We start from the raw sequence: 24262 nt of genomic DNA on the forward strand, positions 1-24262 counted from the left end.
GCAAGGACCAAATGTCCACCTTGACCACAAGGACCAAACGTCCTTCAGAGCCACATGCTCTTCACAAAATCTTTCAGGGCCACACACCCGTCAAAATTTCTCAGGCCATATGCCTCATCAGACCAAACGTCTGATACAAGTCAAAGTCAAAAGTCAAAGTCAAAACACCCAACCCAACCCCATGTATGTGCCCAAAGGGACCACACATCCAATTGAACTCAATAAACAAACTGCCACATTACACCAGTATTGTACACTAAGCCCCACCTTGGTTGTCAGACAAAAATTAAACAATTAGAAAAAGAATTAATGGAGGAAGACAAAAATAAAATGTCTGTTTGTATGTATGTAAGCATGTAATGATTTAGAAAGAAATTGTGCTAGACAACAAAGCAAGAATTAGTGCAATACAGTTAAAATAACTTGTCAACGAAAAAGGCAGTACAAATTTCCAGTTACTAATCCCCATGCCATTGTACCATGTTAGAGCTCCTCGAGTGGTTTAACTACCACCACTCAATAATTAATTGCCTCAGTCTTATAGAAGCTCGGCCTAACCTGACCTCTATTTATAATTCAACCAACATGTTCAATTTCTGTTGAAGTAATAAACATATTCGAAATTTTATGGGAAAATCGGTTTTTTTTTTGTTTGAGTATTAATAGTAACTGAATCCCATCATAACGCATTATCAACACGTCATCAACATATTCTAAAACATGACCACATTCAATATGTGTTTACATAAAATATGACAACATTCAACACATGTTTACATAAAGTATTCATAACCACCCAAATTATCCTTGTGTCATCATCAATCAAAGGGAGAAGATAACATCCTCTGACATTCAACCCTTTCAGTGCCCCACAATCAACACATATCCAGTCATACACACTTTGGATTGCACCCTCCAACACACATACTACACTCCTCTCTTCAAGATAGCTGACAATTTCATGTACTTTAAGCTTGTCCCCACCCCATATAGAAGATAAGCATTTTCCCATATTTACCGTTGTTTGCACATTTAATGGCACCGGCGATCAAATAATGTGAAAATTTATTTATTATGTACATAAGAGAATCCAGCTAATAACTTAAGTGGTAAATTAATGTGTTGCCAAATGCTGAATGTGCTGACAGACACTTCAATACAGACACACACTTCAGACACACTTCACACTTCAGACCAGGACAGACACTTCAATAGACATTCCTAGGCATTGTTTACTCCTCACTAATTAAGTTATCTGAAATTGTCTCCTATATCATAAACAATAAATTATTATTTACTATAAACATTCTTCTGGTTTCAATTTCCCATTTTAATTTGTTTAAAATAATTCAAACTCTGTAACCTCATAATAGTAATACACAGAAATCTTTTGCTACAATAATCCCTCCCGCTAATTACTTATATAGCTATTAATAGAGGTAAGTCTAAATATTGTATTCTCAGTTATATAAGTAATAGTTGTAAACTTAGTCTTAGCAAAAATTATTTATGTAGTAATCTTAATGAACTTGATGTAATCGATAATCCTATTTGTGAAACTGAAATTATGTCTATGTATGTTATGGCTTTTAATTCACCTTCCACTATTTGTAAAACAAATTTTATTTTAGGAAATTTACATTTTTGTCAATCACTAGGTAATAACTGATGGGTCTTTATTTATTCAAATCTACTAAATTGCATGTTAATTGTAATAACAATGATTTCAATGTAACTTTATTTGACGCTGGAATTTTAACTTTGAAGCTGAATTTATTTACTCAGAATGTTACCTACAACATATGTTACAGATGTAATTAATTAATTATTAATATTTAGTCTCCATATACCATTAGGCATGAAAATTTTTGCATTGGCATTTGGTTTTATTAACATAAAATTTACAATTTTTATATTTACTTGTTATGTAAAATTTATTAGTTCAATTAATCCAACAATTAAATTAAATTCTATTTATTCTGATTTCAATCTTATAGCAGACAATTGTTGCAATTGCACATAAATTAAAAATATTAATAATCCTAATTTGTTTAATTTAATAAATCCTAAGTTATATACAAGGTTTGCACCCTTATCTGCAGTATTGCATGACTTCAATACTATGTATGCATTAATAAGTCATTAGTATAAAACATAGTTAGTCTACCTGAAACTCTCCTAACAGCCACACATTTTTCTATCTCCACTGTGACTCAATTTTATTTGTTTTATGATTGAGACTTTAATTAATATGTTTTAAATTATTACCAAATCTCTTTTTAATTGATTAAATCTTTTTTTTTCTTTTTTTTTAAAACAACTTTAAGCCAAATGTACATAACAGCACGCACTTTCTACACACAATAACATCAGCATCCAAAATAACTAGAACAGGCATGCAAATCTCGGAACAACTATCAAGTCAGCTCCAAGCGAGAACTCATCAATAGCCAAGGAAACAAAACCATTTCCTTCCAACAAAGTAACAGTATTACTCACCCTCCAAGTGAGAGCTCATCAATAGCCAAGGAAACAAAACCATTTCCTTCCAACAAAGTAACAGTATTACTCACCCTCCAAGAGAGAGCTCATCAATAGCCAAGGAAACAAAACCATTTCCTTCCAACAAAGTAACAGTATTACTCACTCTCTAAGGTACAGTTTATTGGTTCTTCCTCACACAACAAACATTTCAGAACAAACAAAGGTTACAAGTTATACTGCTACCATTCCTAGGTTTCCTTATCCAATGTTACTTACACCCCCTTCACCAACAATAAAATTGTTCCAATCTAAAAGAATTGTGTAACGGACACCCAATTATTAAGCTATGAATCCCTTGTCTTTCTTTTTTTTTTTTTTTTAGTCACTATGAATTATGCTCAACTGGCAAGCTCGAAACACCATATATCAAGAATTTAATACAATTCACTAAGCCCTATATACATTGACAAGAATCATCTCTAGGCAAACTGGCACCCGTCTCTCCTCTAGCACACTAAGCACAACCACAGGACTCTTCAGAATCAGCCTGCATAAAACATCAACCACCTATGCTCACCAGTAATCACTCACTCATTCATTCAACCATGAACATCACCCTTAAGGCACCCAGAGTCATGTGATAAACATTCTGAATCATTCCAGTTATTAGCACTTCTAACCCTCTCCACCTCCTCACACTATAGCTCAATATTATTGATAACAGAGTCAGTTTGATATAAAATATTATAGTTTTGTATTATTCAACTATTTAAAGATTTTATTGCATCAGAAAGATTACGGGCTAACTTGGTAAGGTGATGAGGTATCAGAGGCCATACTTTCAGATAATGCACCTTTGGGAAAAGTATCAAATCTAACAGTTAATCATTTAAATTTGTTTTTAACAAACTAGCATGACAGGTTGAATTATGAGAAGAAATATTATTTTGTGTACCTTTTTCAAGTTTGTCTAATCTCCAAAGAAATGCATTGTAATGCTCACCAGTAGAGGCACTCAGATACCTGGAGACACACAGAGACGCGTCGCGCATTGCAAGCAGAAGCGCGCATACACGTGCGGGGACGCGTCGCTCATCAGAGGCGCGCACACACGCGCGGGAACCGCATCGAGAGCAGTGGCGCGCAGATATGCGCGGGGACCGCATCACAAGCAGTCTCGCAGACGCATCGCATATTGCGAGCAGAGGGTGTGCAGACGCACACCAAGATGCGCAGGAATGCGTCGCACATCGCGAGCTGAGGGCGTGTAGAGGCACACCAAGACGCCCAGGTAAGCGTCGCACATCGCGAGCTGAGCGCGTGCAGAGGCACACCAAGACGCGCAGGAAAGCGTCGCGCATCGCGAGCTGAGGTCGTGCAGAGGCACACCAAGACGCTCAGGTAAGCGTCGCGCATCGCGAGCTGAGGGTGTGCAGAGGTACACCAAGACGCGCATGAAAGCGTTGCACGTCGCCAGCAGAGGTACACAGAGACGCGCGGGGACGCGTCACTTGTCGTGGGAGCAGAAACACCTCATAGCGGCACGACGGCGGCATGAATGTCCTGCAACAGCACCATGAAAGCACCAGCGCGAGCGCTCGAGACACCCTTAGCGCTCGAGTCTCGTAACATGGCTTTCAAATGACTTAACCTATCTCGCTAACCGCGACCACGTGTCGTGTCCGGTCGACGTGATTTGTTTTGTGATTTACTTCCAGCATCACCCATATTTAACACTGTATTTCTATATAGGCAATAAATAATTTAAGAAAAGAGAAATGATGAAACTGGTGTTTTATTTGCTTTCACAAAAATAACAAAATTATAAAGTACAAGGATCTGGCCTGATGGGCTTAGATAGGTATCCCACTTCTGAAATTAGGTTTCAGAAGTGAAATATGAAAATAAAACTATACAACACTAATGTTACAAATACAATCTTATTTATTAAAAATCTAAATAACTATAAACTGAAGTATAAATAACTAGAAACTTATATAAAACACCAACAACATTCGAAAACACATATAGGTATTTACTCAGTGTTAATTATAGCAGCTCTTTTAACCAATTCACATTATTTATTAATTAAAACATTTAAATTACTTTATAACTTGCTAATAATGATCTATTAACAACCTAATAACAAATCACATCGACTACAACACGTGTAACCTCAAGTATGTGAGGGCCAAATATGTCTTCCCGCTTAAATTAGTAACTTAATAATAAAATGAAAAGAGCGGGAGCGGAAGACATTGACAGTGACATTGACACATTGCAGTACTATATTTGACAGTTGACATTTGTAGCACAGAAGTCTCCTAACTATATATTATATTAATACAATAAAAAAATACATTAATAGCGAAATAATAAATAAAATTTATTTTTGAATTGTGATATTTAAGAACACAAAAATACATTATAAAATTTTAAATTATATAGGATAAAATATAGCAGAAATTATAAAAATAATTATATACCTTTACGCTATCTTTTGTTATATTTCGTCATTCATTAAAATATTTTTCCTACTATTACGAAAGCCAATTACATTAATTTTAATAAAATTTTATGTAATATTAATTAAATAAAGCACATTTTTTGTTAATTTGAACTCCTTAGCGTACTGACAAATAATATATAAAAATATATTATAGAATTATTTAACATTATATTATTAATAAAAATAAATGTTTATTTTTGTTCAGATCCTTTTTGAGAGTTTTAGTAACATTTTACAATAATATATATAAAAATAAAGACCAAATATCTAAATATGTTTATAACCATTATATTATATGAGTAAATATATTCTGTTCTGTGTTTTCTGTGAGTAAATGTGTTCTGTGTCTGTGTCTATAAGGAACTATAATACTCTTATAATATTTATATACCATGCGGAACTAAAGTCAGACAGAAATGTCAGATTATTATAAATCATACGCCAGTTATTTACTGTTTATTATAGCAGTTATTATATTAAATTACACCATCAATTTTATAAAAGTTATTGTAGAACACGTTTTCGATGTTAAAATGACAGAAAAAGTCAAGAAACGTAAAAGAGACCAAAATAAAATATCTAACCAAACTGTTTATAAAAGAGGCGCGATAGATGCAAATTGGCAAAAACTACTATCTAGTTCTCTAATGGAAGAGAAAAAAGAGATAGTAGAGGAAACAACGAATTATACAGGTACATTTCGTAGAGCGCGTAAGAAACATAAAGATTTAATAAATAATGTCAATTTAACAACTTTAAGCATAAGTAATGATAATAAAAGTGAGTGTAGTAAAGCTAAAATCGAGGAAAAAGACAGAAAAAAGAATAAACTAACTAAATTCCTAGCAATGGACTGTGAAATGGTTGGAGTAGGGTATGATGGTAACGATCACATGTTGGCAAGAATATCGATAGTAAATAAATTCGGGGATTGCATTTATGACAAATTTGTGAAAGCTAGAGAAGAAGTAGTAGATTATAGAACGGAAATTAGTGGTATAAGGAAAGAGGATCTGTTGAAAGGAGAGGATTTCAATGTAGTACAAAATGAAGTGTCTGAATTAATAAAAGGCAGAATTCTTGTTGGACATTCACTGAAAAATGACTTAAGTGTGTTATTTTTGTCGCACCCTAAACGTAACATAAGGGATACTTCAAGATATAAGCCATTTAGAAAGGTAAATTTTTTACAATTGGTTCATAAATAAAAAAGTTATGTCAATTTAATGTACTTAGTTTGACAAATTTGCTAATTCTTTTTTTATGGAAAAAAAGAAAATTGCTGTAACAGTTATTTCATACGACTGTTTTACTGAATTGAATGAATCTTTAGTTTTCTATATATCTTTATTAATATTTCTTCCCCAATTCTCGCCACCACACTCGATCCTCAGCTCCCTTGACTTGACTCAGACCCTTTGGTCTGTCCTGGTTTGGATTGTTAATATTAGACATAATCTTTTTTTCTAATTTACAGATAACAAAAGGAAGTACACCATCACTTAAAAGGTTAGCTAAAGAAATATTAAACATTGACATTCAACACGGCGAACACAGCTCGGTGGAAGACGCCAAGGCAGCCATGCAATTATATTGTACAGTTTCTAAAAACTGGGAGCAAATTTTAAGCGAAAAAAAGGGCCACAGTCGTAAATTTGTTGAATGTTAGTCTTTATTAAGATTTTTTGGTTAACTTGGCTTGTTTTGCTATTTTTAGTTTAATTTTCGTTCTTTCTGTCTACACTTCTATTTGCAATTAAATAAACTAACTACTCAGAAAAACAGTTTTTATGTACATTCTATAAAAAATTTCAAGACTTTTTTTTGGTGTTTTCACCTTATTCATTCAAATTCATTCTTAATTTCAAACAATAGTTACTTGAAATTAAGAATGAATTTCTTGAATTAAATTCTCTCTGTATTGAATAGTCCATTAATTGAGAATAGCTATAGGCTATATTATATGACCTAAATTGGTTCAATGTAAGTTTTTTTCTTTTGGGAGCCACAAGTAAAAATGCTAACAGGGACTAACTAAAAGGGAACATTAAAGAAAATAAATAAAAAAAAAATTAACAAAGATGATTTTCTAATCCACAGACATTCTTATGCATGGTAGGAAGAAAGATAGAGAAAGAACTGCATATTTCACTATTCCAACATTTTGTCAACATTTGTGTTTGAGTGATGGAACCTAACATTGCATTTCTTATGTTTATATTTAAAACTGTTTAGATTCTTGGGTTTTTCTAGTTTATGGAAATATTATTACACATATTGTGGTGTTGAGTTATGTAAATTTACACTCAATGACTCTATTTCAAATAAAGAATGCTTGCATAAAAAAATGATTTAGATTCTTGGATTTTTCTAGTTAGGCAGAATTGCAGCATTGAGTTACGCCAATTGACATTCCTTTTTTTTTTATTCAACGTTGACTACATTTCATGTCTCTAAATTGGTGTAAAGTGGAAAACACTATATTCTTCATTCTAGTGAGTTTTGTACTTTGTCATTAACCTAATAATGTACAATTATTTTTAGTTTAAATATAATGCTGTGTTTATATTTGTGTATAATTAAAAAAAGATTTTTTCTAAATTTTTCTTCAAAACTAACTCTGTGAGAACAGATATATGTTTTTTGTATAGTATTTTGTGTTTCATTTACTCTAAATCCTACTTCCTAATAATATTATAAATGTTACTTTTCCAAGATGGATGCTTATTCCACTTTTGAGAAAATCCACTGAACAGATTTAGAAAGAACTTTACAGTAATTTAGCTTATATATCAGAATAACACATAGGATAATATTTATATAATATAAGTTCAAGCGGGTGGGTTATTTGCTAAAAATGGGTAAAATGAATATAACAGAATTTTGAAAGTAGTGAAAATTTTGAATACAAGTAATTAATATAACAGAAATTTAATCTGTGACTATAGATACTTTGACTTACCATTGTAACATTAGCGTTTTTATAATTTTTTCCAAAAAAATTGAATATTTAAACATTTTTAAAATCATTAAATAAAAACTACTTTTGCAGTATATATGTTTTTATTAATATTTGTTTATAGGTTTTTCTATTCAAACTCATAACCTTTAGGCACTAAATTAATAACTTTACATTTTAAACTTCAATTTTGTTCTTCATGAAAAAAAATTACAGTATATTATTGGTTAAAATTATTTGTAGAGGTACAGATCTAATATCAGCACAAAAAAAACAGACATTCTCAGTAAATATATTTATTCATTTTTGTATGTGTATATTATAAAACATTAGGTACAATATTAATATTAAGTAGTGGTGCGTTCTGTATAGAGTTACCCATCTGTGGGTAATACTGTATACGGTCGTCGGGGAACTGCTCAGGTTTCTTGGCTGGAACTCTACTTTGCTGAAAAAGAAAAAAAAAATTAAGTTCACGCTGTATCCCACAGGCATATGCAGGCAGAGGGAACCTAGTGTACCTACACCTCTTTCGCCACTTTTAGACAAATTTTCAAGACCATGCTTGTCCAATGGCATAACTAAACACCGCAGTTTACCTTAACACAAAATAATCACTACCCTTCATAAGAATTGAACCCACAACCAGTTTTATAGACAGTTATTTATTTTTAATAACTCACCTTGGCACGTTTACTAAAATGCATCATCTTCATATGTTTATATATAGATGTCTGCCAGGAGAAAGTGGCGGGACATAGTGTGCATTTAAAACTTTTTGTATTCGATCTGTTCGTATGCATCGCCCACACGTGGCCTTTTAGTCTTTTTACTGTCTGAAAATCGATAAAAATACATATATTATTATTAAATAAATAAAAAAGGATGATAATTTTGTGTAAAACCTCCTGTTAAAATTTTTCGTTAGTAAAAAAACTAAGACATTGTACTCAGTGTCCACCCACCTTATTCTGGGGCTGACACAGAAAACCTGACGCCTTTTATTCCTACGCCCATGTAAGTATGGTCACTGTTTCCAACGAAATATTCACGATTTTTCAATGACCGAAAATCAACGTAGCACTTAAAAAAAAGCGAAATAAAAATAATGTCCTCCGAGTGGGGATCGAAACACAAGCGTTTCATTTTCAGTTAGCCTCTGTTTACTATACAGGTGTTATAAATATAAATAAACATAAAAAACACATATTTACCTTATAAGACTTCCCACATACATCACATAAATGTTCACCATCTGGCTCTTTCTTGTTCTTCCCTTCGTGAATATTGTTCATATGGGCCACCATAATTTTTGCTGTTTTAAATGGCTGAAATAAAAATACACATTATAAAAATTTATATAGACTGTAACGATGGATCAACGATTGTTGGATAGAGGATCTCATTGCCTACCCATTGAACCCCCACGTACATATGTTCGCTGATTTTCAGTGGTTCGGCAGATATTTGAAAATTTGTGATTTTTTTAAAAAATCGGATTCTTGAAGAAAATTGGGAAATACAGCTCGACTGCTGAGTCTGCGCTCATGATTTTTTTCCAATAAATAAAAGCTATATTTATTAGAGACGTTCAATAAAAAAAAACAATTTAAAACATAATTTTTTGAGCTAGTTTAAATTGAAATTGAATTAATCTAAAAAAAAATGTTTAAATTTGCAAAATAAAGTAATTTATTTACCTTAAAACACACTCTACATTGATATTTGATACGTTTCAAGTGATCCCAGTCTATGTGGTCTATCATACACCATTTCGTTGCGAATTTTTTACCGCAGAAGTTACAAGTATGTCTAGAATACAAAAAATAAATAATTTAGAACTACTTAAGAGAAAGAAAAGTTGTGGGCTCGATTTCCGAGTAATGAACGACTCGGGGTAATGAAATATTTTATTATTATCATTTCCTCACTCTAGCACCCTGCATGCACCCAATACGTAACATCTCCAAAATTCGGCGAAGTGGAGAACAGAAGTGTCTTATTGGAAACAGAGTGGCTTAACACTGGATCCCCAGATTCCTCCTGCCTACCTTACTAAGTACAGCATGAAGCTAAAAGAAATAAATAAAAAATGAAAGCTTTTTTCATATGAAACATATTCTTTTTTATTTTGAGATAAAATCATTTTTATATACTTATAATTAATATACACGGTAAATAAATATTATCTACATATATTTTTTAGCTAGTATATTAAGAATAAGCTTTTTTTATTTAACACTACTTCACAAAAAAAGTCAAAAAATTAAAAAATAACAATGTTAAAAAACTCACATATAACTGCTATCGTCCACATGTTTTTTACTCAGTTTCATATGATTGTTGTAACAATCTCGACTGGAGAAGCTCTTTCCGCATTCCCTGCATTGGTACAAAGCCCCATTCTCCCTTTCTCGATGATTCCTAGTGTGGCGAGCGAGATTCCTTTTCCATTGGAATAGTTTACCGCATATAGGACACGGGTAGGTTACGCCTTCATGAATAACGCTTAAAAAAAAAATATGATTTATTCGCAAAATGGATAATAAATGCTTGATGCTTGAAAAAAAGTTTTTTTTAGGTATCAAGTTGCTAAACACAATTTATTATTCTTCTTTTAGTAAAGCAAAAGGACGCGAAATAGATCAAATTAATTTATTTGTCATTGGAATAGTTTATCGCATATCGGACATGGTTACCTTTCCTTCGTCCTTCACCATTTAATTGAATATATAACGCAATATTGTTTAGATTTTTTAAATATATTTGCTTTTTAATACATTCGCTAAATGAAAAATAAAGCTTATTATAAATATGTATTAGAATAACAAAAATAAATAAATAAATAAAATCAATATTATTTTAAAAAATTTTTTTTCATTATTTAAAATTCTTTCTTACTCTTACATATCTATTCTTTTCTCAATATAAATGAAATTAAATTTACTAAACTTATTTTAGTACAGCAAAAAGGACGCTCTAAAGTTTAAATATTTTTTCTTTCACTGGAATAGTTTACTGCATAGTGCATATAGGATACTTGAACAAATAAAAACATATGTCTATTTGTAAAAAAAAGTATAGTCTAACTGCTTACAGGTAAAGCAAGTAGATTAAGTTTTTTTTTAAACCCAGAATTATAAATTTAATTTATTTATCGTAGATTATACATAAAATAGCCAGCTGAGGCCAGTCGTGGAGGGGCACAGAGTGTAAAACCGATTGGTTGTAGGTTCGATCCCCATCATTTCGAAGATGAAATATTTATTTAAATTTATATTTGCATTTCTTCGCTTTGGTGTCGAGACAAAGCGCGGCGTTGAGTTATGCCACTCAACAAGCAATGCGTCCATAATTCGGCAGAAAGTGGGGAACAGAGTGTCTTAACACTGGGTTCCCCTGCCTGCCAGCTTCACGCTGTATCCCGTACACAGCAGGGTGCTGTGTACGGGATACAGCGTGAAGCTGATTATTTTATAGATAAAATAAGTTGCCTTTCCATCTATAGTCTATTATCTTCTTCCTCCTGGCATTAATCCCGGCTATTGCCAGGGTCTGCCCTCCTACTCAACTTACTCCACTTTGCACGGTCTTTTGCGTCCTCGGTGGTTAGACCATTGGCTCTCATGTCCTGGTCTATTATATCGGATATATTTACGTTACACATCCTTGAGCAACACTTGAAAGAATTAATAAGAACAAAAGAAAAAAAAACAAACGCTTTTACGTAAAACGGAAAAATATATCCACTTTTATTTAATATTACATTTGAAGTGTAAAATAATAAAAATATTTTTTTCTTCGGTTTATGAAGCGAAAAACTACATAGATAGAAAACCATACTTCTTTTCCATTGAAAAATTTCCAATTGAAACCACTACTTGTAAATAAATAAAAATACTTGTAAATAAATAAAAACTCTTTTTTGTTAGAAAATAATGAGATAAAAATACTTACACGTGCGACCTATAACTTTTCTTCGAATGAAACACTTTATTACAACCTTTGCACGGAATAAACATTTTCTCATTTGGCTTTTCTTCTTTATTATTTGGTAATAATCTGTAAACAAAAAAAATGTTAAGTACATTCTTTATATCATATTTATTATTCATACATTCTTTATATTTTCTTGTATACAAAAAAAGGATTAAGAAAATACCCATCTGATAAGGAGTACTTAATTTTAAAACACTGGTTTCTAAACATTTCATAAGTTGAGAAGAGGACATCTTGTGTAGGAACAGAATTTAACGCCGTGTTTTGTCGTTCCTGATTGCGGAAATAATTTAAATATAATCATCGTTCTAGCGAGAATCTCTTTTTACTGAATTCTCATAACCATTAATTAATAAATATTTAAAATATTTTAATACAGAGTGTTTTTTTTCATTACCACTTTAAATAAAACCAAAATTTTAATTACTCTATAAAAATACAATTAAAACAAAAGAGATTTTGCCAAAAATTAAGTGTTTTTTTTTTTTCAAATATAAGCTGCTCCCGTAAAAGCGGTACATACCTAGGGTACTTCACTGTGTACGAAGGAAAGCTTCCGGTAAATCTAAGATATTTTTCAGCTTCCCGCTGTATGCCACAATAGCAGGGTAGGTTGAGGGAACCTAGTGTTAAGATACTGTATACTGTTCCCATTCTGTTCCCCACTTCCCACGGAATTCTGGAGGCATTACGTATTGAGGAGCGGAACTCAACGCAAGAAAAGAAAAACAAACTAAAAGCTGGTTAAATTATAAAATACTTACTTCAAATGATATTTTAATGTCATTTTATTTGCAAATATTTTCCCACAACAGTCACATTGAGGTTTTTCTTGATGGGCCACAGTTCTATGGTACGATAGTTTTGATCTAGTACTGCACATAATAAAAAAAAGTATAACTAAAAAAAATTATATAATACTAGCGGACGCGCGCAGCTTCGCTTGCGTATTTAGGGGGTGAATTCTAATAACCCATGAAACATGTGTTCAATGAAATATTTTAAGGAGTCTAAATTTAAAATTTTATAAAAATCGGTGGCGATTTAAAGATTTTTCCATACAAACTTTCAACCCCTTATTTGCACCCTTAGAGGGTGAATTCTAGAAAACCATGAAACACGTGTTCAATTAAATACTTTTAAAAATCTAAATTTCAAATTTTATAAAAATCGGTGCCGATTTAAAATTTTTTTCATACAAACTTTGAACCTCTATTTCACCCCTTTAGGGTTAAAATTTTTCAAAATCTCTTCTTAGTGGATGTCCCGATTACGAAAGTAAACATCTGTCCAAATTTCACGTTTCTACGCACAGCGGTTACGGCTGTGCGTGCGTCTTACCTCGGTCAGTGAGGACAAGTCCTTTTATATATATTGATAAATATTGTATATGTGACTTTGCAAAATTATTTTTTGGAGTACTTTAAAAATAACATTTAAACTTTTAGAAAAAAAAAATTGGAAATTACATAAAGAAAAATAGTTTACTATGATATTAACTATTGTTTAGAAATATACGTCTTCAAATTCGTAATATCTAATAACGTTCATATTAAAATAACTTTAAATTATTTTTATCTTATGTTAGGTAAGAACAAATTATGCATTTATCAAATGAAAATCACAATTTAGATCTTAATTCATACTATAATGTGTATACATAGTCAGCTTCACGCTGTATCAGGCACATAGAACTGGGGCGTTCCCTTCGCACCAGTTCACTTTCGAGACATTACGTATTGATTGGCGGAACTCAACGCCACGATTTGTCTTAAACACTCTTTATCTCGGCGGCATTGGGCATACGGAGAGTTGGCATACAGCATGCAGCTACAACAATTATACGTTTTTATTTGGCAGATTAATGTCTGTCATCCTGCTAGTTTATATAAATACCTAAATTTCTTATCAGGGCAGTCGGGACATGTATATACGGGCATTTTTTTAGCGCAGTCATGTTCTAGCATTATTTTTTTTAAAGTTGTTATTAGGCTACATTCTCGACATCTGCAAAAAAAATAAGTATGAGATAATTTCTTGTGGCGGAACCCAACAAAAGAGCGAAAGGTAAATATTAATCGGTGATATAATTGTCAGTTTTCTGAACCTAACTAAAAAAAAACATTTAAGACAATAATTTTAAGTTACTCTGACAAAAATTATAATAAAGTAAGTAAAGTATTATAATAACCTGCACAAAAAAAATCTAAAAGGCTCAAATCAAAATCAAATGGCTGAACATATTTTCTTGAATCATGGCTAAGAAAGCTCTCGATTAAATCACTTTTTAAACAAAAAAAAACTAAATCAAAATAGATTCATCCGTTTGGGGGCTAAGATGCCATAGACAGACATAATGACAAATACGGCAAACTCATAACACACATCTGTTTTGATCGGGGGTAAAAAAAAATATGGATAGTACTCACTTAAAAGCAGATAAATGTAATTTTCTATGAAATTTAATATTTTCTTTCGTCAAGAAATGTGATTTGCAAACATCACAAGTGTAATCATCCTCTGCTTTCTGAAAAGAAATATTACAAAAATATATACATGTCGGAGTCGGGTGGATTTCCCTCGCACATAGTTTTGAGTACGCGATCTACTGTGGACTTCAGTGGATAATGTTGGCACGAGTAAACATAATTTGTGATATTACGAATTAATTACAACACCGTAACCAATTCACAAGAAAGCAGCTATCGCTATCCCAGTAGGTAGATACACAGCACGGAACGCGGGACAGTTTCAGTGTCGTCTGCATCGGCCGACCGCCAAACACAAAGTGAGTCGATATCCGTCGGCCACGCTTCGACTCGCCCCTTCCATACCAATGCATAACACTAACTCTGTAAAGCGCCAACAGATGGCGCTGGCGTTCCGGAACCACCTCAGTACTACAAATTCCGACACGGCCATCCTGCTAGCACACGTCCTCGTGTGTTGGTTAGCCTAGAAGAAAAAGCTACAACAGCACCTCGTACCGCTCGGCCAACCTACACCAGGACCTTACCAACCAACTTCCAGAACCGTACACTAGAATTGTAATACACGTACACTAGTAATTACACTAGTAATCGTATACCAGAACCTTATACCTGAACCTTATACCTGAACCTTATACCAGAACAACTCGACACCAGATCAACTCGACACCAGATTAACTCGACACTACAACTTGACACTAATCTGGATTATAATTGTAACTAATCACTACACAAATACCACAGCCATGTACCATCGACATCATCATAACCAAAACTTAACTTTACTTTACTTTACTTCAGCAACAAGTTACAACCAAATTAACAGAAACCTCCGAGTAAAGACCTCTAACGCCACGGCTCTCCAGCCGAACAGCAATCACATTGCTCTCTCACGTCTCAGTACGCATATCCACCGCATGGATAGCTCGTGTATGTCACACCTGCGACAACACGCTACGGTCTCTGCAGACCACGACCTCCGCCAGAGTTAAACGCACACCGCGCACCCACGGACTACTTGAGTTTCCCCAAGAGATACCGATTTCTACCGGGCTACGACTACGAAATAACTACTGGTACGGTCGAACACATTACGGCCGATAGAACCATTTACTCGAGTCTCTCTAACTACTTAAGCTTGAACACCATCATTATCATCAACAACATCATAAATTACACATTGATTTCGTCGGGTACATGACTTGCTGGCATTTTCCTCAACCTATCGTGAGCAAACTTGTACGTTACAAGACGTTTACAATTTACAGAACCAAAACTTTGACAACCTTAAATGAACCTTTAAATTTTGAATCGAATTTTCACACTTATTAACTTTACAATATTAACAATACGCCAACAGAAAACTTCCTAACTTTCGTTTTTGTCATATCAAAACGGGACCTATCTTATTCCGCACATTTCGTAATAATGTCTGACTCTACTTAACGAATTTCGTCAATGTCAACGTCAGTCTATACCTCACTACTACACATCAATGATATAAATCAATGATACACACCAATGATACACATCAAAGACACAAATCAAAGATACACACCATTGACGCACATCAACGACAAATCAATGATACACATCAATGACACACATCAATGATAACGGTATCAAAGCACCCGGTTTATCGTACAATTTATCACGTGTTGTACTCTCTTACAGATTCTTGCTACAACCTATTACCGCTAGTCTCAAACGCCGTTAATATGGACATTAACACACTCCTGACGCGCCTTACCTGCCTGTTAGCATGAGGTAAACCCGCCGCTGAGAGATGCCAACCAATGTCTACTAGTGAAACCACCACCAGTGACATCTTCCCTGGTCAGCAATGATGCGAGTTGGAGCCCCAAACAAAGCCACAAATCACCTCGTGAACACTCCAAGAGTCAATGCCTGCCGCATGAAATAAAAGAACACACTTCGCGAACGCGCCTGTCAGAATGAAAATGTACTCTTTCTTATCGTTTCACTGCTGAGCCTACCCGCCACGTCTAAACGAACCGTATGGCACGGTATCATTACCTTAGGGATCAGATGCAGCCCAGCTTGAACCCTGCCTGAGTGAGATTTCGCGACCCTACAGGCAACGCAGTCATCCACAAATCCTCCAGCACACCATGACCGGAAACCAGCAAAAGTCAAAATGCTGTTCAATAGTCCCCTCAGCATCGAGACGAACAACAGGTTTAAAACTGACGGAAATAGGAAGCTAATCCGACGAACTGCCACAACTTAATCACAGTCTCCGGAGGCGATAGAGACCTGACTAGCCTCCACTTCAAACCCCAAGTACACCACCCTCGTCCTAAAGAAGGAACACTTCACTAGGTTCAAAGAGAAACCAGCCCTTGTTGCTTCCAACACTGCATTAAGTCCTCCCATACTGGACCGCTAAATCGTTTGAGACAATTAAAATTGTCCTCAAAATACACCACCACGCAATCGCGAACCAAATCACCCAACACGATCACAATTGTCCTCTGAAAAACCGAAATTGAATTCTTAAGACCAAAAGGCACAGTCAAGAATTCAAGCTACCCTTCAGCTGTTATGAAAGCAGTACTATCTATAGAATTTTCGTTTACTGTGATCAAATGAAAACCGCTTGCGCTATAGAGTTTCAAAAAATAATTAGCACCCTGAAAACGTGAAGTTTGATCAGTAATCAATGGAAGCGGATAACTGTCCGGGATGGTATTATTGTTAAACTCACTATAGTCAGTATGAATACGATCTGAACGTCATACTTCTTTACTAATAAAGCTGGACTTTCGAAAGGAGAACAGCTCGGCCTAATGATATTCACGTGTAACCGTTCTTTAACTCTGTCGCGTATAATGTCACGTTCATCCGCCGACATTCTATATAGACGCGGCTGTACTGTGCGATTCGAACCAATACTAGAGTCGTTGGAAAACCAACTATGAAAAATTTTGAATATCGACCTAAGGTTTCTAAAAGTTTCAATTGGTCACTACCAGTAATATCAGCTGAGATGTCAGTCAAAGTCAACTCTACCTACACTATGTACACTATCGTTATTCACTGAATTTACCTAACCAAATGTCAGTTACAGTTATGTTTACAGGAAAACTGATTTAAAATCTCGCGACAACAATATCTCAAGAGGGCAATCGTTAATATTACACAACACAGAATTTGTTCGGTACTGTATACTCGTGTTTGACCAATACCGGTCGTAGTAACATTACTAAACCGTCGACCACTAAATTTAACATTTAAAAAGTTTCTTTAACCAACGAAAATTCAGCACCAGAATCGTAAACGAAACAAATCAGTTCACCTTTGTCCTGTACCTTACCCTTTGGAGGTTGGAAGCTGCATACGTCCACACGCCGCTCCGTCCACACACCGCTCACCGCGCGCTGCGCAGTCTCCGCTGCCATCGCTTGGCCCGCCACCGCCTTCGCTCGTACACCAGATGACGATATGACCCGATTTGCCACGCAGAAGCACACTAAAGGCCTCGCTGCCGGCTGCTACACCGCTTGATTCGACGTTGAAGCTACAGGTGTTCGTCACGTCGCATCGATAGGCTTGCTTCTGCATTCCGCTCACTTATGGCCATTTTTCCGCAGCTCAAACACTTCAGTGTTGTAAATGCCATAAGGTAAAGCCACGGTACAAACTGTGATATGCGAGCGAGTAGAGTAGCCACATCAACCTCTTCTTTGCTCACGTCCTTCCCGCGATTTGTGAGGGTAGCCTGTCATACTCTCGTATGCTATTTTGAGACAGACACGTAGATGCTTCGCCTTTCAGTGCCTTACTTACAGCAAGCTCGAGTTGACTGTCTCTCGGGGAGTTTGTCAAAAGCACAAGTCAGCCGTTGCGCACCACTATCTCGCGTCCGTGTCTTCTTTGTCAGGATCATAACTGGGTAACCACATATACCTCCCTGAGTTAGCCTCGGTTTATACAGGGCTTCGAACATAGCACGCCAGTGGTTATCTCCATTGTTCTTGTTTTGTGCCAACACCGATCCCACTTCTGATGTCGGAGTCGGGTGGATTTACCTCGCACATAGTTTTGAGTACGCGATCTACTGTGGGCTTCAGTGGATAATGTTGGCACGAGTAAACATAATTTGTGATATTACGAATTAATTACAACACCGTAACCAATTCACAAGAAAGCAGCTATCGCTATCCCAGTAGGTAGATACACAGCACGGAACGCGGGACAGTTTCAGTGTCGTCTGCATCGGCCGACCGCCAAACACTCCAAGTGAGTCGATGTCCGTCGGCCACGCTTCGACTCGCCCCTTCCATACCAATGCATAACACTAACTCTGTCGAGCGCCAACAGATGGCGCTGGCGTTCCGGAACCACCTCAGTACTACAAATTCCGACATACATATTAAATAAAAGTACCGACTCGACCGTAGCTTTATCCATTTAAATATATCGTTATATTATACCCAAATTATACAAGATGTTTACTAAAATTATAGCCTTTGTTGTCTTGTTATAAAAGCTATATTACTGTAAAGTTTCATCTCAATCCGTTCAGTAGTTTTCCGTGAAATTGGAACAAACATCCATCACAAGTTAGTGAGGATGGCATCACGAACTTTTACAATATAATTTATAATATGCATTTAAAAAGTTTTTAAAAGAATATTTAAAAAAAAACTGTTAACAGCAGCCAGCCTGCTATATACCAGACACAGCAGTGAAGCTAAAAACGGAAAAACTTACTGAAAAATGCTTCCCACTATCATGTAAGTCCTTCAACTTTTTAGTATTAAACCCTATAAGGCATAATTCACATTTGTATTTTATTTTCTGAAATTCCCCACTGGAAAGATCTCTTTCTCTTGTTGACCACATCTCTTCTTCTGTCATTGTATATAATTCTACTAGTGTTTCCGGTAAATTTAGTAAACGCCGCGTTTTTTTGTCTTTTAGTTCTTTCTTTAACAAAAAAAGACATAAAATAAGTAAGAAGAAATCCGCTTTAACATAAAAATATATATATATTTTCATTCATGTTTATTAATTAGGTAACAAGAAAATGTGTTTCTCGTTTCCTTAGTAGAATTTTATTCCAAGTTTTTTTTAATTTCAATTATTTCTCATATGCTGAGAGGTAGTCCGTAATAAGCCACTAACTATTGTTTTTATCTATTTCATAATAAATCATCCTTTTTCAGTAGCGTGAAATTCGAAACTATAGTATTTTTTTCTCATAAAACAAATGAACTAAAATATTATATTTTAGATATAATCTCTTTAAATTAAAAAGAAAGTACCAAATAATAAATGCTAAAACAATCATAATATTGTTATAAATTCATACGTCGTAAAAAATACACCGAAAAACATAAAATATCTCATAAAATTACCTTCTCCTCTTTACTCCTATCTTTCTTCTTTTTTTTCTTCTTTTTCTTAACTTCTTTGTCAGTTTTAAGCTTGGATAAGACTATGTCATCATCTGTCTCACTATGTTTAGGCAAATCTTCGTAAAAATCTAAACTTATATTGTCTTCTTGATGTATTTCTTCTTTTACATCAATTTCTGGTAATTCGGTTAGTTCTGGGATTTCTGGAGAAAAAAATACATATACAGCATTGAGTTCAGCATTTAAAAAAATCGGTGGGAAGTTGAGAGCAGTGTCTTAACACTCATTTCCGTCTACGTCTGTCTATCCTGCAGGCCTATGTACAAAGAAAAACATAATTCAATCATTATTGTATAGAGATTTATCGCAATTAAATTTGTTTTGTCTATAAATTCATTTAAAAGTAAGTTTTTAATCAGTTTCTTCTTTAAATAGGATTGTGTTGTCAGGCAGAAAATTTTTCATTACATTGCATAAGAAAGAGAGAGAGAGAGAGAGGGAGTTCAAATCAAATTTTATAAATAAATATTTATAATTTTATATTAGAAAACAAAGTTAAAAATGATTAAAATTACGCGACGGATTTTAATGCTGTTTTCACTAATAAACAGAATGATTCAAGAAGATTTTTATAATATTAGTATAATACAAAAGGGGAGTCACAAGCGCACAGTACACACTAGTTTATCATATTATAAGACACACACACAAATTGTGCCTGTAAACGCGACTTGGTTGTGGGTTCGATCCCCACTCGAGGAAATGAAGGAGAAATAAAGGAAATATTTATTTACATTTATATTTTCATTTTTATGCTCTGCTGTCAAGGCAAAGCTCTTCATTGAGTCATTCAATGTTGGGGAACAGCGTCTTTATACTAGGTTCCCTCTGCCTACCGTGTGTGCACGATACAGCGCGCTGATTATTGGTTTGATTTTGAACATCACTTAAGACTTTAAAAGAATTAACTATTATTGTTAATTATTTTATTTTAAAGAAGATTTATTTAATCATTACAATAAAAAGTGTTTCAAAATTGTTTTAAAATCTGAATATCGTGTGTACACAACAGTTGTGAGTTCATATATACACATGTAAAAATTTCCCGCTCCCGCAAGACAAAGCGCGGCGTTAAGTTCTGCCATTCGACACAACCGTGAACCAGAAAAATTCTTACCCAATTCAACTTTATCCAATGTATCATCGATTTCCTCTTTAATATCGTGTATACTGTCAATAGGTTCTTCTTTTACTTCCTCAGTATCTAAATAGAAATGACTTGAAAATCTTCGAATCGCTTGTTTCGATAAATCAGTGGGATCGTTGAGAAATGTATGCTGTAAAGTAATATAGCCAAAAATAAATGTAAATGTGATAATTGTGAGTTCAATTAGAACTCAGGAAAAGTTTTTATTTATTTTCTGGCTCTAGCAAAGACAGTTCCATTGAACAACACATGTCTTGACCACATGTAGCAAAAAGTAGGGTATGAAATGTCTAAACACTACATTCACTCTGCCTGTTGTACACAGAATACAACGAGAAGCTACAAAAAATGTACATTTAAGTAAAAACATTATTAGCTTTACCTTTTCAGAATATTCAATAAGCGCTTGATAAGATTTTAATATTTGTTGTTTAAATTTTATTGTGTTATTTATATATGCATCACACTCCCAACATATTCTAATTACTATTCCCTCTGGCACCTGTAAAGTTAAAAAGTGACAAATTACATTTGGAATACACCTATATAGCTATATATATCTATTATTATTAATTAGAAATCATTGTGCTGTAAGAGTGGAGTGGAGTGTGACTGTAATCATGATGCTTGTAGGTATGATTCTTAATAGAATCAGGGGATAAATTATTTACATTTCTTCTACGACTCAATGCTCAACATCTTGAAAACTGGGGAATGAAATCACACTAGGTTCCTTCTGCCTATCCTGCCTATCTGATGGGATGAATGAAGTGAATTTAAAAAAAAAATAACAGAGTTTATCCATGTGTAGGTAAGGGCTTTCAATCACACTGGTACTTTTAATTGATGAAACTTGTTATTTATTAATAATTTATATTTTAAAATTATCTGTATCCTCCTATAATATATTAGTTATAATATATTAGATAAACAATTTATATAAGGGAATATTTTTTTGAAGTTTTAATAATATTCAGTATTTTTTACCTAAAAGAGTAATACAAATAAAAATGCAACTCGGCTGCATTTAAGTTCGGTCAATAAAAAAAACAATGGCGGATCCAGGGATGGCTTTGTTCTATTATTTTTTTAAAATAAAAACAAAATTTGTCACTTATAATTAATTATAAATAAAAGTATACATCTTGAATATATTAATTATATTTTTAATAATGTTTTACTTATATAATATTTAAATTTACTCACATCAATATCGGCTAATACTTTAAAACATTCTCTTACATGTTTATTACAAAGCATATTACGGTTGTAATTTAGACAGCCAACGCAAACACCATTTTCATTGTAACCCTCAATATTTATATTTATTTCTTTCATTTTATATTAATTACTGTATGTTTTAAATATATTTATTGCGAATGGAAGCTTCATAGCTTTCCTTCTGCCATTTTGTGCGATTATTTGACAGCTGACAAATGACATTGACATTTGCTATTACGTCCCGTTTATAATACATGGTAAAAATGTATAAAATATTTCGGAACGCCATAATAGAAAGAACAGAACAGAACGTATCAAATATAACACTGAAATATTAATTAAATATAATAATTTATTCTAAATTAATATAATTTATTAAGTAGAATAAAAAATTTGTCGTTAAATTATTATATTTCGTAATAATTGTTGTTGCTGTACTAGCAACTATAAAAACATAATAGTTTAATAATTATATATTGTAAATAGTGACTATACATATTTTAAGACACACAGCTTCATATCATGCTATTCTTACTCAATTTTTCATATGAATCTTGCCTAAAAATATTTCTCTTTAAGATAGATATTTTTACATTTAAAAAAATATCTATACATATAATACATTTGTAAGTGATCGCCAACATCTATTTGAAGACAATATCACCACATTGTAAACTAAAGCTTCAGCCAATTCAATAACATAATATTTCCTTGCAATTTTTTCGAATCTAATCGTCGTAAAAATGTCGATTGTCGTGATATGTTTAGTATTATTAAGACCCGCTCCCCTTTGATGATATGTGGTGAGGCTTAAGGCTACCCAAAAACACGTGTATTTCTTAATATCTCCAAAGAATCATGAAATTGAATAAAGAACTGGTAAACAAGCTCGAGCGAATACTCAACACTTGTATACGCTTTATTTATAACCTCCGCAAGTATGACCGTATATCATCTTATAGGAGGCAGCTTGGCTGGCTTTCTGTGGCTGATCGCAGGAAGTCTAGAGTCCTTTGTTTACTTTACTCCATCCTCTTCAATCCTCAGTCTCCCACTTATCTATCTTCTGACTTTTCCTTCCTTTCCTCTTTCCACGATACATCCTTACGTTCCCAATCCAATTTTATGCTGTCCACACCCCGGCATACGTCAGGGTTCATGTCTGACTCCTTTGCGGTCGCCGGTGTCAGGCTATGGAATGAGCTACCCGAGCCCATAAGAAAAGCTCCCTCTCGTGAGGTATTCAAGCGCCGGGTAAAAGAGTATTTTTTAAAAATAACATAAATATATAATATTCATCTATTTAATTAATTGTATATATTGGAGTATATATGGTTTGCTATATTATTATATGGTTTATATTTTTATGTATTTTTTTTTTTTTATTTCTTTTATTTATAATATCCGTAATATTTTATTATAATTATATATTATATGTATAACTATTTATTATATGTATATTTATATATTTATTGGATGTATATGTATGTATATTTTACTTCTGCACACCTGCATACTTATTATCCCACATGACAAAGTTGGCTAGGAGAGAATGCTTTTAGCGTTAAGCCCGCCTTTTGTACATTGTTTTTTTGTAATTTTGTGCAATAAAGTATATATAAATAAATAAATATATAAAATTTTTAGAATAATGTCTTAACTTATCTTATAAAATAAATACACGTGATATCGTAAATGAGCAACTTTACTGTCTTTCGTCCGTACCACAACACGGTTGCAGCGTTGTTACATATCACGGAGGATATACGGTGTGCTATGGATAACACCAAGCTCACTGTAATGGTATCTACTACTGGATTTCAGCCCTACTCTTCGTGCAGTTAACCTTTCAACCTCTGTTATTGAATGGTTCCACTCATATCTTTTCGGTCTCCAGCAGTATGCAAAAGTTAATGATGTTCCATCGACGTGGTTAGAACTCACTACTGGCGTCCCTCAAGGTGGCGTTCTTTCTCCATTTTTTTTTCTATTTTCATTAATAATATGGAG

The 24262-nt window shown here is 33.7% G+C and overlaps 3 protein-coding genes across 4 annotated transcripts in view; 2 read left to right on the top strand and 1 right to left on the bottom strand.

The window, feature by feature from the left end:
• The window catches only part of Mgat2 (alpha-1,6-mannosyl-glycoprotein 2-beta-N-acetylglucosaminyltransferase), a 110975-nt gene that overhangs the window by 85814 nt on the left and 899 nt on the right, over positions 1 to 24262 (top strand). The gene's annotated exons all lie outside the window — the stretch shown is intronic.
• Positions 5356 to 7646, top strand: LOC146538688 (uncharacterized). The gene is made up of 3 exons (XM_085187249.1): positions 5356 to 6171; positions 6471 to 6657; positions 7094 to 7646. The coding sequence occupies exons 1-3, from the start codon at positions 5410 to 5412 to the stop codon at positions 7189 to 7191; spliced, it is 1047 nt and encodes a 348-aa protein (XP_085043375.1). The 5' UTR covers positions 5356 to 5409; the 3' UTR covers positions 7192 to 7646.
• Positions 8233 to 22465, bottom strand: LOC146538689 (uncharacterized). 2 transcript variants are annotated; one of them, XM_085187229.1, is made up of 15 exons: positions 22238 to 22465; positions 21414 to 21533; positions 21002 to 21161; positions 19825 to 20027; positions 19178 to 19393; positions 14381 to 14478; positions 13848 to 13958; positions 12716 to 12826; positions 12475 to 12630; positions 11910 to 12014; positions 10248 to 10460; positions 9653 to 9764; positions 9167 to 9280; positions 8636 to 8788; positions 8233 to 8400 (listed from the first exon to the last, which is right to left on the bottom strand). In XM_085187229.1, exons 1-15 carry the CDS (start codon positions 22367 to 22369, stop codon positions 8272 to 8274), a joined length of 2133 nt encoding a protein of 710 aa, XP_085043355.1. In that variant the 5' UTR covers positions 22370 to 22465; the 3' UTR covers positions 8233 to 8271. The 2 variants fall into 2 exon arrangements, with proteins under 2 accessions (XP_085043355.1, XP_085043356.1); XM_085187230.1 differs by lacking the exon at positions 12475 to 12630 and having other exon boundaries at positions 22238 to 22464.

The sequence above is a fragment of the Heliconius melpomene genome, chromosome 6, assembly GCF_056956725.1.
Source record: "Heliconius melpomene rosina isolate 202511_hmr_F chromosome 6, ASM5695672v1, whole genome shotgun sequence".
Classification (NCBI taxonomy): Eukaryota; Metazoa; Arthropoda; class Insecta; order Lepidoptera; family Nymphalidae; genus Heliconius; species Heliconius melpomene.

Bases quoted from the DNA above. Each gene is read 5' to 3' on its own strand.
- LOC146538688 (XM_085187249.1), top strand. From the start codon at position 5,410: ATGTCAGATTATTATAAATCATACGCCAGTTATTTACTGTTTATTATA. The intron at 6,172-6,470 runs GTAAATTTTTTA...TCTAATTTACAG, and splicing joins GATATAAGCCATTTAGAAAG to ATAACAAAAGGAAGTACACC. The intron at 6,658-7,093 runs GTTAGTCTTTAT...TCTAATCCACAG, and splicing joins CAGTCGTAAATTTGTTGAAT to ACATTCTTATGCATGGTAGG.
- LOC146538689 (XM_085187229.1), bottom strand. From the start codon at position 22,369: ATGAAAGAAATAAATATAAATATTGAGGGTTACAATGAAAATGGTGTT. The intron at 12,015-12,474 runs GTATGTACCGCT...TTTTGTTTACAG, and splicing joins TACACAGTGAAGTACCCTAG to ATTATTACCAAATAATAAAG. The intron at 10,461-11,909 runs GTAAGTATTTTT...TTTTTTTTTAAG, and splicing joins AAAAGTTATAGGTCGCACGT to CGTTATTCATGAAGGCGTAA.